Here is a 17,764-nt window from a genome sequence, read left to right on the forward strand (position 1 = left end):
AAAGATGTATTGCCTCAACTTTTGACTTCCCATATTAGGGGAAGGATCTTGAAGTATTAATCATAAAGGCAAAGAAAACACACAGTAAGATTATTATGTCATCAACCCAACAATTACTGACAGTGGTGTTGCTTTATTCTCCATCACACAATAAGTCGTTCACAGGTCAACAAAATTAACTTACTTTACATACACAGAAATTGATGTGGATTATTTGGGCATATTAGGTTCTATCGACAAATAAAATGAATGTACTAATTAATTTTGTCCACACATACAGACGTATGATGATCAGTTACATTTACACAACACCTACCTGTACAAACACATTTGTGAAAAAGTGAGAAGGGGGGGGGGGGGGGTTTAAGGACAAAGAAAATGTACAAACTACAACAAGTACCAAAGAGCCTATTAGTTTCCCGAAAAGCTAAACAAAACTCCATAATCATATAAAAAAATTAACTACACATCTCATCCCTACAACAGTGTTCAACATATTTAAAAAGGTGATTTAGTCTAAACATTAAATGACTGGAGCAAGAGGAAAACCAAGGCACTGTTTTCAACATTGGAACCCCCAATTAGCATGATGTATTGACCTTCACTAAACACAGCAACGGAAACCCACCTGGACCAAGTTGATTTGATCCAGTTTTTTTCTTATATTTAAATTATAAAACAAATTGCCAAATCACTAAGGCTACTAGATATAAAGGTGGATGTGCCCCACCGTGGACCCTGCACTGTAGGAGGCTGGCAGTGTGGTCCAGTAGGGACAATGTATTAGACCACGACCACTGCAACCCTGCTGCCAGGAGACGAGGGGGAAATTAAATAGTTAGAATCCATAGAAATATAATTAAACAGATGTCTGTTCTCGTAATTCTATTTCTATGGAACCGTCAGCCTTTGAGGCACTCCTTACTCAGATCCTGGAAAACAGCAGTCTGCAGGGCCTTCAGTCTCAGAGCTATCTGCATAGTTTGAAAATAAGCATGCCCGTCAAATATCTCCCATCTTTTTGTTAGCTAGTTCATTCAACTGTGATATAAACCTGAGGTGCTGAGGGTACAGATGAATAATTTCCATCAGTGATATTGATCTCCTGACTGAAGGGCATGGCTGGTAGGCCAAAGCCAAACAGTCGGGTAAGTCACAGGACGAAGAGAAGGATTTAACAGTTACCGCCAGTAGAAGATGCAGAGCTAAATAAATAAATAAACCTCAACACACGAGAGACAGGACTCTTCAGTGTGCATTTAGTATTTCAATTATGATTAGTAAGGCTGCTGTGTTTTAAAATGCCCATGAAACCAAAACGGCACACCTATTCCCTACCTATTGCACTAGTTTCCACCAAATCGACATGAGCCCAGGTCAAAAGTAGTGCACAATATACAGTAGGGTGCCATTTCAGATGCTGCCATGGAGGTCAGGCTATGCAGCAGTTGTCCAGGGGGGATGCTGTCTGACACTAGAAGAACGTTGCCAGACAGACTTCGGCATGTTGCCAGGCTAAACGTCTTCACTAGTGTCAAAAAACTATGCAGCAGCATCAAAATTTAATATATTTGCATAAATATACATCAACAGCAGGAGAACACAGCAGGACAGGGTTTTCAGTTTGAAAGAAAGGGTAAATAATACTGTGAAGGTCAGAAAAACAGTCCTTTACTTCATAACATTATAAATAAAATCAGAGTATGTTTTCTTCTTTAACTCTCCTTTCCTGGTTGCATGCAGGTAGGCATCTTGGGTCCATACAGAGGGTAGGAAGACGGAAAGGGCAGCCAGTCCACTGGGTCTGATGAGTAGAGTAGAAAGGTCTGGGAGCTGACTCAGGAGGTGTGGGATGAAGAGGATGTGTTTGGAGGAATGACGACTTCAGGAGGAAGGGAAGGCGTTTGTTTCAGGAGGTGGACATGGAGAACACGGTTCTTGTGGAGGACTGGGGGGTTGGGGTGATCGTGACGACTGACTGGTTTTACCGCTGCAGACACAGGGGGAGACAGAGACATAAAAAGGAAATTTAGTAATAAACCGAAGGACCAAAACAAACTGAAAAAGGATACTGTCACTGATCCACACAGCACAACAATTAGTTAAGACAACAGGTTAAAAAAAAGAGAGTAAGTATTAACAAGAGGTTATGAGACTATGTGGTGCCATCAGGAGACAATCAATGTATTTTGCTTGTCTACTTTCTCTAACTTGGGCAACATTCTTGAGCACTTATGCTGATAAAACTCTAAAGTGTCATTGGTTGTGTGAGCGTGATCCTCTGGGCTGTGAACTACGAGCCCTGGCTGGTTGTGGGTGAGGAGGATCACTGGTGCCCCTATAACTAGGCCTACTCTTTGATTCTGAGCCTGGGGCCCGTCTGGTCCTACTGGACTGACTTGGGAGAGAGAGGGGAGCTGCTGTAAGGCACCTTGGGGTTGGAGAAGAATTGGAAGATCTTGTGGACACCACCTCTGAAGAACTTGATTTGTAAACAACGTTTTGTTGTTTTCTATGAACAGAAACCTCCAAGGTTGGCTTCAACACTGGCTTAACAGTGCCTTGTGGGTCTAATACGTTGACAGAAGGGATAAAGAGAGACCTGGTAGAGGCCAGATTCTCTATCGATCTGGAATAGGAAGACTTTACTCTGGAGGCAGAGGACGAGGAGCACAAAGTGTGATTGGTGAAAAAGGTATCTTCATGATTAGGGCCTGAAGCCCATCTGGCACCCCTTACAAGAGCCCTCCCAAAGACTACACTATCCAGGGAGCTGGAAGACCCTCTACAGGAGTCAGACTGGGTGTCATCCTGTTCCTCCCAAAGACTACACTATCCAGGGAGCTGGAAGACCCTCTACAGGAGTCAGACTGGGTGTCATCCTGTTCCTCCCAAAGACGCAACCCTGCTCGGAACACATCAGTGACACTACGACTTCTAATGAACGTGGCATCCCTGGGGAGCTTGGCTGCTCTGCGTGGTCGGGAAGTGGTACGGGTAGAGGAGGAAGGGGTATATATAGGAGGAAGAGGATCAGGATGGAAGGAAGTAGTGGTGGAGGAAGACCGGGTTCTTACAGGGCTGGTGTGGAGGCTGCGGGTAAGGGCTCGGAAGTGGTGGCTGGCGGTGCTGGACACAGGGTTGGGGACTGGGCTGGAGCGGGGGCTGTTCCTGCTCCGTACGGGGCTGTTACGTCGGGGGCTCCGGCCCGTTTTGGTGCCCAGCTCCTTAGCCCTGGCGCGGCGAGGGCTGTTGCCGAGGCCGTGGGGGGACAGAGGGGCCTCCAGGTCCTCCAGGCGCTGGGTCAGGGCCAGCTTCTGCTGGATGGCCATGCGGAGCAGGGAGTTCAGGGTCTTCTTCTCATCCTCAGCCGCTGCTAGCTGCCTCTGCATCTCATCCAGCTGGGTGACATACTGGTCACACCTGGAGACACATGCATGTTAGAGCAACACAATCACACACATTTAGTAGACATGTTAGACAGATAAAATGTATACAAACTGTACACACATAGAAAACATTATCTGAATAATGTATTGCTCATCATCTCAACAGCTATGACAAACACACAGAGGAAAATGACAGCCATTTATAAGACAAGACAGACAGTAAGATCACATGGGACAAACCCAAGAGAAGAGAGAAACCCAAGAAAATACAAAGAAAGCAACGTTTAATTTCTGAATTAGTTGAATAATAGTTTGAGTTTCTGAGTGTGAGGCACTCTATATTACCACATGATGGCACCATTACAAAACATTTCCCAAATCAAATTTCAGTCAAGGTCTCTGGACGTAGCAACAGACTGTAGGCTTCTGCCGCACCCTGCATTAGAGGGCCTTTCAAACACCAGGCTTAATCAAATGGCAGCTCATTTAATGCCTAGTGAAGAGACAGAGCTTAATGTCTTTCCAGGAAAAAAAGCATATTCAGAGAAAATACTCCTTTCCTTAAAAGCCCTTCTGAGCTTGCAGTACTGAACAATCGCTAAATTAACATCCCTCTAATAGTAACACACAGATACATTAAAAACAACGCATCCACATGTGGAATCACTACAGTAACAGTAGCTACAGTATTCAATACCGTACAGAACTGTGCAAGCAACGACAACAGACACGATCACAAATAACAAATGCCTTTGTTCGGCCACACACTAGTTTAGGACATACATGCCAACACTGAAAAACACATCTGCCTGCCAATAAAGAGAGTATCACACGTGAGGTAGGCTCTGCACATGTTAACTCGGTGTCAGTCCACTCTTGGTTGCTAGCAGCTTTCCCTACAGAGACTGTTGGAGGTGGGGTAGAGGGGGAGAAGGGGCCATTGCGTGGAGTCTCCCTGACCCGACAGACAGGTCGGTCCAGGCTGAGGCTCCAAACAGAGCAGTAGCACGTGAGTGCTAACCTGCACGTGAGGAGAGGGATTGTGGCAGACTGCAGAGGGGTAATCTGATTAGATGACACTATAGTGGCGGAAGCTCTAGCATGCATCCCAAATAGCACCCTCTTCCCTATTTAGTGCACTATTTTTGACCAGGGTCCTTAGGGCTCTGCTCAAAAGTAGAGCACTATTTAGGGAACGGGTTCCGTTTGGGTCGCATCCAAGCTCTAGTCTACCATGTCATGGAATGTCTGACTGTCTCATCTAAACATGAGCCACAGGAGCACAAACATGACGATTAGCTGCTTAAAGTTGGAGAACAATTAGTTCCACTGGAGTGTCTACTGTCCACTGCTAGGTGTAGATCTGCTCACAGCAGCAGAGGGAGGCTAGTCTGTGGATGTGCAGCAGTGTAGAAAATAGGCCTGGAACGCTAATCTCAGAGTAGGCCTAACACAGGAATTTGGACATCATGCAATATGTATATTTTTGATTGCAGCACATCAGCAATTGACGCACACAACTGAAATCCTTTTTGTGTGTGTTTTCCTCAGACTTAAAATACAGTGTATTCACTTGTGATGCTGATTTCTGTTTTTAAATTGTCAAACAAATAGAGGTTACTGTAGTCCTCCAACTCAGGTTTCTAGATTGCTGTTAATCTTGGTGATTGGGAATATAAAAAGGACAGTATATAAATGACTGTACCGGCTGGCGAACATCACCCTCAGTGAGGAGAAGGTGGCAGCGTCCTCCTTCAGGGCCTTAAGCTCGTTCCTCAGCTTCACCATGGTCTCAGACACCATGCTCTTCTCTGTCTCGTACTTGGTCTTCAGGTTGCTCAGAGCCAACTCTGCTGTCTGGAATAGAAACATTAGGATTCATTGTTACAGCTGGGGAAAATACATCAAGTACATAACAGATGGCAAAGTTGACCTCTCATCTGTTAGTGCAACGTTAAAAAAAAAAAGTTTAAAAAAAAGGCAGATGGGACATATTTTTAGCAATGAAAATACCAACCCTTTATTTAAACAGAAACAAGAAATACAGCATCGACCCTGTCAAAGCAAATTACCAACAATTAACTGGTAAATATCTTAATTCTAAAGTGAAAGCGTATGCCCTGTTTACTGTAAGTCGCTCTGGAGTGTCTGGTAAATGACTAAAAAGTAAATAAAGGCCATATTTACATAACTGTGCTAGAAGGGAACAAAGGTTAACCACATGTTTTATGATAGTAATTTATTAAAACATCATAGTTGTCTGAATCTTTGTGGCAGTGGAATAGAAGAGCGCCAGACATCTGAATTCAGAGGCTAACCCGTGACAGAGAGGCTCGCCTAATCGAGCAGAGATTAGCCTTAGAGTTTGTGTGTGTGAGACAGCGGGAAAGAGGAGAGAAGAGAGACCGTGAAGGGGTTGACAGAAGAAGGTCAGCCAGGGCTGGAGGCGTACAGAGTAGAGGGGGAGGAAGGAGCAGTGTACTGGAAGATCTCTGAGGAAGACGTCATCATACTCCATCTCTGACTCAGTCTACACTCAGACCGTCCAATCATGTCTCACCTACCCCTTCACCCCTCTTTTTAGGGAATATCATTTGTTTTTCATCAAAAAATATATATAGATCACAAACAAATATGAGACAATTGAACGAGGAACATCCCCTCCAGGCAGACTGATGGTTCTAGCAGTCAGAAGACAGACCTTACTGGTGTTGCTATGGGTCAGATACCCAAGGCTTTATCGACAAGCCAAGAAAACAGAACAGGATACAAAAAAATAGAAAGACCAGAGGAAAAGTCTGATTGGATGTTCAGTTGTTATCGAGTCAGGACATTATCTAGTGACTTTGGTTTGAGGATTACAGGTCATAGACACGTCAGGCTGAGAGTCAGTCAGCCCCAGACCCTCAATGAAAAAATAAGATTAAACTTCTTTTCAAGACAAAAATAGAATTACACCTCATTGGTGACCATTTGGTAAGACCAATTATGATAGTCATGTCTGTACATCTTGTTACACAGTAAGTGACCCATCTGAGGCTGATGGTTGTGTGTGTCGTGTGGGTATGTGTGCGTGTTCAACTTGACGTGTCCATTGCATGACCTTGTTTGTTGTAGTTCGTTACCTGTTTGTTGGCTTTGAGGACAGTCCTGAGAGTGGCGATCTGTTCTCTCTTGGTGCTGAGGAGAGACTTGAGCTTCAGCACCTCTTCCGTGAGGGCCTCACTTTCCAGCTCTCCTCCACAGCTGATCCCTCCCGAATAGGGCAGCATGCCCCGGTGGCGACACAGGTCCACCGCCACCTGAGGGAAACAGGCATGACGAGTGCTTATTGCCTTAGTGACGTTATTCAGCATACTTTCAGTTTCACTGACATGATGGACCACTCAGGAAACACCTGTGTCTGAATAGGTCTTTCCACCGAACTAAAGCAATGTAAAAATTATCCAAAATATCTCTCATATGTAGTATTAGTAGTCTACTACACTACAGTTCCCAGATATCTACTTCCCAAATAATACCAAGCGCCAGACATTCTGCTTAACAGCTTTCTGAAAGAAGCCAAATAATACATTTTGTACCGTGGGACCAGAATTCAGCACAGCATACTATGACAACCTCTTAAGGATCCAACCCTTGTTTTCAATTTTCGCCTAAAATGACATACCCAAATCTAACTGCCTGTAGCTCAGGACATGAAGCAAGGATATGCATATTCTTGGTACCATTTGAAAGGAAACACTTTGTGGGAATGTGAAATGAATGTAGGAGACTAACACATTAGATCTGGTAAAATATAAAAGAAAAAAAACGTGTGTTTATTAATGAACCCTCCATTAAATATGTATGTTTAGTGGAAGACAATATGGCGGCGGCACTCGTACCTGGAGGTGTTTGATTTGGCAGCGGATGACAGCCACCAGGTTACGTACGTTGGAGGGGTCCCTGAAGTCCAGCGTGGGGGAGCCAGGGCAGACTGGGGTGGGGGAGGAGCAGCGTGTCGAGGGGGAGTTGTCACGGGAGTCCTGGGGAGTACCAGGCCTACTGTCTCCATCTCCTCCATGCACTGCTTTCGCAAACAACTCGTTGGAGCGGCGCTTGTTACGTCCGTGATGGGGGTGCACGTGGTTGGACCTCCCTCCACTCCCCCCTGACTGGCCCCTGACCCCGTCGCGGTAGTAGTCCAGGGTGACACGTTTGGGCGTGAGGTTGTTGCACACACAGATGTGGTGGTAGAGGTTGGCCAGCTCCTCAGAGAAGGCCAGCAGCTCCTCCTGTGCCACGCTGAGATGACCCTCAGAATCAGTAGCCACTTTCCTCGTCGCTCCGATCTCCTTCTCCAGCTCGCTGATGCGCTCCTGGTCCTGCCGGCTGGACTTGATGCACTGGCGGATCTTCTCAGCCAGCTCATGGGCCTCTCCCCTCCACCGCTCCTTCTCCTGCCGGCAGCGCTGCTCCAGGGCTGAGTAACGTTTCCCCGCCTGGGACAGCTCCTCACGCAGCTTCAGCAGCTCCTCGCCGGCCGCCTTCATCCGGGCCTCCAGCACCTCAGTGCTCTTTACGTCCAGCTCATAGTCGTAGTCATCCGCACCGTTCTCCAGGGTCCTGCTGCTGCCGTCCCCCCGGTCACCTGCTGCCTTCCCCTGGGGCAGGATGTGTTTCTGCAGCTGCACGGCCTCCAGCTGCTGGGTCAGGGAGCCCACCTTGTCTTCCTGCTCACTGAAGGCCTGCTGGGACAGCTCCAACTGCCTCTGGAGGTCCTGGACCGTGTTGGCCAGACCAGTCTTATCCCTCTCAGCCTAGAGAAAGAAAGGAACAGAAAAAAGGACTGAAAACCATTGCTTAATTTTTTATTTGGCTTCATACTGCTAAATATACACTACCGGTCCAAACTTTTAGAACAGCTACTCATTCAAGGGTTTTTCTTTATTTTTCCTATTTTCTACATTGTATAATAATAGTGAAGACATCAAAACTATTAAGTAACACATATGGAATCATGTAGTAATCAAAAAAGTGTTCAACAAATCAACATATATTTTACAGCTTTGCACACTTGGCATTCTCTCATTCTTGCCATAATATGGACTTGGTCTTTTACCAAATAGGGCTATCTTCTGTATACCACCCCTACCTTGTCACAACACAACTGATTGGCTCAAAAACCAAGGAAAGAAATTCCACAAATTAACCTAAGAATGCACACCTGTTAATTGAAATGCATTCCAGATGACTACCTCATGAAGCTGGTTGAGAGAATGCCAAGAGTGTGCAAAGCTGTCATCAAGGCAAAGGGACGCTATTTGAAGAATCACAAATATAAAATATGTTTACATTTGTTTAACACTTTTTTGGTTACTACATGATTCCTTCCAGATGTTATTTCATAGTTTTGATGTCTTCACTACTATTCTACAATGTAGAAAACAGTAAAAAATAAAGAAAAACCATTGAATGAGTAGGTGTTCTAAAACGTTTGACTGGTAGTGTATAATAGATGGAATTACATCTTTTCCAGTTATTTAAAAGTGCCACTTTGATCCAAAACCATTGCTTAAAACAGGTATTTGCTTCATAGATTGCTAAATGTATAGTAAAAGCAAAACATGGCATTTTTAATTTTGAGTTTCCTGACAGATTATTTACTGTACCAAGAATTCAGGCGACTGCACTGAACAACACATTCAGCACTAGACAAGTGATGTCAGTTATATATTTCAGCAGGTTGATATTTCTTCTCAGTGAGACAAGAGATGTTCTCTCAGACGGTTAACATACATTTCGCCCTGGAGTGCCTTTTCATCTAACTAATTTTTTATTTTTTTTATTTATGTAGTGGAGCAGCACTGGCTCAACCCACTCAAGTACTCTTATAACACCTGCTGGGCCTGTGGTGAGCAACAGCAATACCAACCTCCAGCTAAGTGCATTATACATTTACACAGTGCTGGACTTGAGCAGGAACTCACTGGAACTTACAGGCACCTCACATTTTCTAGTGCTCGAGTCCCTGCACCCCTTACAGAATATTAGCTCAAATGAGTGCCGGTATTGTTTATATTTTATAAATAAACAATACCGGCACTCAAAATGAGTGCAAGCACCTATTTCAGTACAAGTCAAGCACTGCATTTATTTACATAATGGAAATAGTTGACCAACGGCAACAAGAGTTCGGAGCAGAGCTATAGGAATGTGTAGGAAAGACTGAGCAGAGCTATAGGAATGTGTAGGAAAGACTGAGCAGAGCTATAGGAATGTGTAGGAAAGACTGAGCAGAGCTATAGGAATGTGTAGGAAAGACTGAGCAGAGCTATAGGAATGTGTAGGAAAGTGACAATTTAATGTGCAATACGGCCTTTGTTGAGCCATTTGAACCTTTACTGTCAGTAGAGTCACGAGAGAGACTCATTGAGTGATCCAATTCTATTTGTAGCAGGATGTGGTCTATAGCCGGAAACAGCAAACATAGCAGGCCTGCCTCTCAGTCATGCAAAACTAACCTGCCTGAAACCTTCATAATCTCATAGAAAGTACAAGCCCAAAGGACAAGTAGCATAATTAGAGCAGAGCTAAATCTAGGCATTGACACATGGTCTACAGACCATGTCTGTTTCAATGTGGTTGCATTTAAACAATTCTTCACTGAAAGAAAATGTAAACAGATGATTCCTTGAAGTGAGTTAGTATACATTACATACAGAATGTGCCTGCTAAACATAATCATTCGAAATCCCTTCTCCAGGCTGCCAATCGTCGTGCTCTGAAGCACCTCTCACTCACAAGGCTCTCTCAAATATCTAAATTCTTATTAGCCAATGCCCGTCACGTGATCGGGTCCTTCTCACAGGCATCACAGCTCCGAAGCAGGCTACAAGTGAAGACAGAAATCTGGACGCAACTGCACGCATCCCTCTTATTGAATTCCTAGGTACATATTGAAGATGTTAGAAAAACTGTCCACATATACTGTCAGCCAACAAGATGAGTAGGCCTAATGAACAGCAAAAGCACTAGCCTTTGTCAATATACTATCCCCATAGTACAAAAGTTGACCTATTCTATTGGTCAGCTTGTCCTGTGCGAGAAATAAATATTCCAAACATACTCTGGGACAGTTGTGGGACGCAATTGATCCGACATTCATACAACCACCATACATCAACAAAAAAAATCGAAGAAATGAGGCTGATGCAACAGATCCGAACGCTTAGCTTAAAAATGTTTGATTAACTATTAGTCTATTTCTTCACATTATAAGCGCTGCGATGTGCACACGGCAGTACACTATTAGCGTGAATGCTCCAAAATGCAATTAGCGGTAAAACACCATTCTCAAAAGTGCACCGCAAATGCGAGCGGTTTCATATGACAGAGAGTAAAATATCCTTCAGAAATGTAGAATGATCTAAAGACAACAAGCATGGGTTGTTAATATGACTAGGATTGTGTCTTGGGTTGCTGGACATGAAAGAACGTTGCGAACATGAGAGAATTACTGGTTTCGATGGCTTATGAGAAAGTGTTCATAAAAAAATCCCCTTAACAATCCTATGGTCGAAACATGGTAAGACATACCTCATGAAATTACAAAAAAATAGCAGGTTTAAACAATTACATTTATGGTTAAATCGCTTCAAAATGTTGACTGCCTCCGCTCAGATTGCAAGGTGGGCGATGTTACAGTGAGCAACAGGCATTGGCCTTTCGGAACGAACATGGCTCAAGTATGTCGACAGAATCAAGCCTTTAGATATTAATAATGATCCTACATTATATTTCTCAAACATGACTGGCGTTTAGTGTATATGCAGTTGAAGTCGGAAGTACACGTACACCTTAGACAAATACATTTAAACTCAGTTTTTCACAATTACTGACATTTAATCAGAGTAAAAAAAAATCCCTGTCTTAAATCAGTTAGGATCACCACTTAATTTTAAGAATATGAAATGTCAGAATAGAGAGAATAATTTATTTCAGCTTTTATTTCTTTCATCACATTCCCAGTGGGTCAGAAGTTTACATATACTAATTGAGTGTTTGGTAGCATTGCCTTTAATTTGTTTAACTTGGGTCAAACGTTTCAGGTAGCCTTCTACAAGCTTCCCACAATAAGTTGGGTGAATTTTGTCCCATTCCTCCTGACAGAGCTGGTGTAACTGAGTCAGGTTTGTAGGCCTCCTTACTCGCACACGCTTTTTCAGTTCTGCCCACACATTTTCTATAGGATTGAGATCAGGGCTTTGTGATGGCCACTCCAATACCTTGACTTTGTCCTTAAGCCATTATGCCACAACTTCGGAAGTATGCTTGGGGGTCATTGTCCATTTGGAAGACCCATTTGCGACCAAGCTTTAACTTTCTGACGGATGTCTTGAGATGTTGCTTCACTATATCCACATAATTTTCCTGCCTCAATGCCAACTAGTGCACCAGTCCCTCATGCACCAGTCCCTCATGCAGTAAAGCATCCCCACAACATGATGCTGCCACCCCCGTGCTTCACGGTTGGGATGGTGTTCTTCGGCTTGCAAGCCTCCTCCTTTTCCCTCCAAATATAACGATGTTCATTATGGCCAAACAGTTCTATTTTTGTTTCATCAGACCAGAGGACATTTCTCCAAAAAGTACGATCTTTGTCCCCATGTGCAGTTGCAAACCATAGTCAGTTTTTTTTAATGGCGGTTTTGGAGCAGTGGCTTCTTCCTTGCTGAGCGGCCTTTCAGGTAATGTCGATATAGGACTCGTTTTACTGTGGATATAGATACTTTTGTACGCGTTTCCTCCAGCATCTTCACAAGGTCCTTTACTGCTGTTCTGAGATTGATTTGCACTTTTCGCACCAAAGTACGTTCATCTCTAGGAGACAGAATGCGTCTCCTTCCTGAGCAGTATGACGGCTGCGTGGTCCCATGGTGTTTATACTTGCGTACTATTGTTTGTACAGAGGAACGAGGTACCTTCAGGCGTTTGGAAATTGCTCCCAAGGATGAACCAGACTTGTGAAGGTCTACAATTTTTTTTCTGAGGTATTGGCTGATTTCTTTTGATTTTCCCATGATGTCAAGCAAAGAGGCACTAAGTTTGAAGGTAGGCCTTGAAATACATCCACAGGTACACCTCCAATTGACTCAAATGATGTCAATTAACCTATCAGAAGCTTCTAAAGCCATGACAATTTTCTGGAATTTTCCAAGCTGTTTAAAGGCACAGTCAACTTAGTGTAAGTAAACTTCTGTCCCACTGGAATTGTGATACAAGTAAAATAATCTGTCTGTAAACAATTGTTGTTAAAATGTACTTCTGTCATGCACAAAGTAGATGTCCTAACCGACTTGCCAAAACTATAGTTTGTTAACAAGAAATGTGTGGAGTGGTTGAAAAACTAGTTTTAATGACGCCAACCTAAGTGTGTGTATGTATGTATGTATGTACAGTGGGGCAAAAAAGTATTTAGTCAGCCACCAATTGTGCAAGTTCTCCCACTTAAAAAGATGAGAGAGGCCTGTAATTTTCATCATAGGTACACTTCAACTATGACAGACAAAATGAAGAAAAAAAAATCCAGAAAATCACATTGTAGGATTTTTTATGAATTTATTTGCAAATTATGGTGGAAAATAAGTATTTGGTCAAAAACAAAAGTTTATCTCAATACTTTGTTATATACCCTTTGTTGGCAATGACAGAGGTCAAACGTTTTCTGTAAGTCTTCACAAGGTTCTCACACACTGTTGCTGGTATTTTGGCCCATTCCTCCATGCAGATCTCCTCTAGAGCAGTGACGTTTTGGGGCTGTTGTTGGGCAACACGGACTTTCAACTCCCTCCAAAGATTTTCTATGGGGTTGAGATCTGGAGACTGGCTAGGCCACTCCAGGACCTTGAAATGCTTCTTACGAAGCCACTCCTTCGTTGCCCGGGCAGGGTGTTTGGGATCATTGTCATGCTGAAAGACCCAGCCACGTTTCATCTTCAATGCCCTTGCTGATGGAAGGAGGTTTTCACTCAAAATCTCACGATACATGGCCCCATTCATTCTTTCCTTTACACGGATCAGTCATCCTCGTCCCTTTGCAGAAAAACAGCCCCAAAGGATGATGTTTCCACCCCCATGCTTCACAGTAGGTATGGTGTTCTTTGGATGCAACTCAGCATTCTTTGTCCTCCAAACACGACGAGTTGAGTTTTTACCAAAAAGTTATATTTTGGTTTCATCTGATCATATGACATTCCCCCAATCTTCTTCTGGATCATCCAAATGCTCTCTAGCAAACTTCAGACGGGCTTGGACATGTACTGGCTTAAGCAGGGGGACACGTCTGGCACTGCAGGATTTGAGTCCCTGGCGGCGTAGTGTGTTACTGATGGTAGGCTTTGTTACTTTGGTCCCAGCTCTCTGCAGGTCATTCACTAGGTCCCCCCGTGTGGTTCTGGGATTTTTGCTCACCGTTCTTGTAATCATTTTGACCCCACGGGGTGAGATCTTGCGTGGAGCCCCAGATCGAGGGAGATTATCAGTGGTCTTGTATGTCTTCCATTTCCTAATAATTGCTCCCACAGTTGATTCCGTCAAACCAAGCTGCTTACCTATTGCCGATTCAGTCTTCCCAGCCTGGTGCAGGTCTACAATTTTGTTTCTGGTGTCCTTTGACAGCTCTTTGGTCTTGGCCATAGTGGAGTTTGGAGTGTGACTGTTTGAGGTTGTGGACAGGTGTCTTTTATACTGATAACAAGTTCAAACAGGTGCCATTAATACAGGTAACGAGTGGAGGACAGAGGAGCCTCTTAAAGAAGAAGTTACAGGTCTGTGAGAGCCAGAAATCTTGCTTGTTTGTAGGTGACCAAATACTTATTTTCCACCATAATTTGCAAATAAATTCATTAAAAATCCTACAACATGATTTTCTGGATTTTATTTTCTCATTTTGTCTGTCATAGTTGAAGTGTACCTATGATGAAAATTACAGGCCTCTCTCATCTTTTTAAGTGGGAGAACTTGCACAATTGGTGGCTGACTAAATACTTTTTTGCCCCACTGTATGTATGTATATATGTATGTATGTATATACATATATACATATATATACATATATACATACATACATACATATATACATACATACACACACTTAGGTTGGAGTCATTAAAACTAGTATGTATGTATGTATGTATGTATGTATGTATGTATGTATACACACACACTTTCAAGCACCTCCATGTCAGCATCGCTCTGGACATGACAGGCTGTAACCAATACGCATTGGCTAACACCTACACGTAGGCTAATTATTTATGTACATTAACATACACTTACAGTATGTTTTCTTAAAGGAATAGCTAGTGTTTGTCAGTTTTCAAATAAATTTAATTGGCTATTTTGGTTAATGGCCTCTGTGACCTGAAATATATATTTTATTTCACCAGGTAAGATGACTGAGAAAACATTCATATTTACAGCAACGACCTGGAGGATATTTACAGGGCAGAGGGGGGTATGAAAGAGACAATTGGAAGCTGTGCATAATTAGATGGCCATGATGGTATAAGGGGCCAGATTGGGAATTTAGCCAGGAGACCAGGGTTAACACCCATACTCTTACAATAAGTGCCATGGGATCTTTAGTGACCACAAAGAGTCAGGACACCTGTTTAACGCCCCACCTGAAAGATTGGGCACCTCTTGAAGGCCAAATGGCCCTGCCCCTAAAATCATGAAATTCTAGGCCTGCATAAAGTAATTTAATGGAATCTCTGTGGATATGAGCCCGTTGTTTACCTGCATGAGCTGCTGTTTGAGCTTCTGGCTGTCTGAGAGGTGCAGCTCACTGAGAAGGTCAGACACCAGGCCAGGGGCAGGCCTCAGGAACACATCACTGTTCCTGGGGGTGGAGAAGCGCTGGACGTGCCCGTTTGCCTTGGGGTTAGGATTAGTAGGAGCGCAACCAGACCCTGGGCCATTGTTGTAACCGCTGTCCTGGTCGTGCTCCTGGTCCTCAGAGCTCCTCTGGCCCCCTCCGCTGTCGCCACTGTCATCCAGCTGCTCCAGGTGCAGCTCCAGGTTGCCCACAGAGTCGAAGGGGTTGAGGGCCAGGGCCGAGAGCTCCCTCCTCAGGCTGTTCTTCTGCTCCCTCTCCTCTTTCAGGGCCTCCAGGGCCTCGTCCAGTTGATGCTCAGCGATCTCCCTCAGCCGCGCCGCCTCCTCCAGCTGGGCCCGGAGAACCTCATCCTGCTCCTCCTTGTGGGTGAGCTCCAGCTTCACCGCCTCAAACTCCACCTGCAGATGACAAGAGAGGGGGCATGTGAGGACAGAGACTCAGAGAGAGTAGGCCTGAGTATGTTAACACTGTGGGAGTAGTGTTTTGAATGTTCCGGACAAATTTTCCTTAAGGAACAATAAAAGTGAATCTTATTTTGTCATGTCTGTTGGGTGGTACTGGACTAGGAATATGTAACTGTAAAATGCATAGATTATTATTACTCTTGACCATAGAACACCGACAGGAATGTTCTACATCAGTTACTTATGGCTGGCAGTTGGTAAAATATTTTAAAACCTTTTGAATAATTGATCTGCACTACTTGGCCAACTCATGAGTAAACTGACAAACGAGTTAGCAGAGTTTACGTCACATTTACAGTAGGCCTACGCGTGACCAGGATGAGAATCTTATCTCTTCTGATTATTCACTGAGAAGTCCCACTGGAGCGATGCCATTGTCTCACATCAACTGAGAGGACTCCCCAACAATGAGTGTGGGTCAAGACAGATTGACAGGGGAAAACACAGTCAAGGCACTGTCAGCCAAACTCAGAACATACACCAGACAAGGCTAGCCCTTATTCATGAACCACTGGGAAAGAATCCTCAGATACTAAACCCAGCAGGAGATGGAGACTCAAATGGACAGGAAGAATAGAAACCAACCAACCACAGAATGATCTGGAACCTGCTATTGTCCATTAAGAAATAAACACATTCCTACTGTTTGGTATGACATGGCACATTTTTCAGCGGTTACACAAGGTTCTGAGTAAATCTGGGTATGCATTCCATGACCCTTTTGGGAAGAGTAGGAGTATTCTGGCCCAAGTCCCAAACTGGCTGTTGATGGGAGACCATGAAAACAAGTCCAGCTATATTCTCAGTTTCAAAAGATGTTCTTCATACTGAACACGGCTCTGTTGTGTTACCCGAGTGTTGATTACATAGAAATAGAATGAATAGAATGGGCTTGGAAGCTCTAACCCAGTCAATTTGACTGGTAAACTCATGGGTACGCTCGCAATACTCATGTCATAATAAGGAATTCCCCTCGACCACGCCCACAAACATTCTTTCCCATTGACCTCCCAGTGTAAAAGAACCAACTTTGCTGTTCATTTTTGGTTATACAAAAATGACAAAACATGCCAAAAAGCTGCTGTGTTGTTCCATGTACATGTAACCAGGTCAAAAAACCCACGTAGGGAAATGGAGCCTGCGAGAAGAGAAGATGCTTCAGGCAATTCGGCACTGGAGAGCGGGGACCCAGTGTCCAAGCAGACTACACATAGCTATTGTGTGTGTGTGGAAAATATTTCAAATCACAGGTAAAGACATTTAACTTGTTTAGAATAGTTTGTTTGAAACACCACTCACTACTTGTAGCTGTATAGTCTGTTTGTGATGTTGGTCTTGGCAAACAATGTTCCGGTCTGTAGCTCGCTAGCACTCACGTAGCTGCTAACACCATCATGAAAAGGGGCAAAAGGGAAGCCCTTCAATATTATGTTTTTCTAAGTAGTGAGAATGCCCAGGAGCAAGCAATGTTGAAAATAAATTTTTAGACATGTTGCACTTTTCTTAAATGTCGTTTCAAAATTGACTAAAACAAGCAGACCAGAAAATTGTGAGCCAATGGGGTAACCTAGGTAACCACAGGTTGTTTTCCTCACAGGCCCGCAGGGCCGCAATGTTCTATCTAATACCGACTGGGATTATGGCTGCCTGGTATTGTGATGGAATCATTTCCAGGGTATTTTGGAATGTTCTATAAATTGATGCTGGGTTGCCATGCTAATAAAGTAGAATGTTCCTTCAAATGATGCTAACTGATGTGACTCATGCAATGGAATGTCTTTTTTGTAATGTCAGTTGAGTTGACTCAACAAATCACAGCACAGATTGAAGGGTACACTTCCTGCTTTTACTTCCTGGCATTGTTACACTCAAAATGGCTGCCAGCCCACCCGATATGTCATCATTATCCCATTCCCACCATTTTTTTTTTTTTTTTTTTTTTTTACATTGCTATGGGCACAGCCAAACAATGGAAGTGATGGATTCGACTTCAGCTTTACTTCCATACTGCAGCTCGCTGGTGGTAAACT

The 17,764-nt window shown here is 43.7% G+C and overlaps 1 protein-coding gene across 2 annotated transcripts in view; it reads right to left on the reverse strand.

Moving 5' to 3' along the window:
* Positions 1-85: 85 nt before the first annotated feature.
* The window catches only part of LOC139557484 (protein bicaudal D homolog 2-like), a 39,239-nt gene continuing 21,560 nt past the window's right edge, over positions 86-17,764 (reverse strand). For both annotated transcript variants that reach the window (XM_071372371.1, XM_071372370.1), the window contains exons 5-10: positions 15,171-15,668; positions 7,274-8,188; positions 6,515-6,691; positions 5,095-5,246; positions 3,078-3,423; positions 86-1,990 (exon numbers count right to left, since the gene is read on the reverse strand). In XM_071372371.1, the coding sequence (XP_071228472.1) occupies positions 1,985-1,990; positions 3,078-3,423; positions 5,095-5,246; positions 6,515-6,691; positions 7,274-8,188; positions 15,171-15,668 (2,094 nt within the window). In that variant the 3' untranslated portion in view covers positions 86-1,984. The remainder of the gene's footprint in view (positions 1,991-3,077; positions 3,424-5,094; positions 5,247-6,514; positions 6,692-7,273; positions 8,189-15,170; positions 15,669-17,764) is intronic.

This window comes from Salvelinus alpinus, chromosome 28 (assembly GCF_045679555.1).
Source record: "Salvelinus alpinus chromosome 28, SLU_Salpinus.1, whole genome shotgun sequence".
Lineage (NCBI taxonomy): Eukaryota > Metazoa > Chordata > Actinopteri > Salmoniformes > Salmonidae > Salvelinus > Salvelinus alpinus.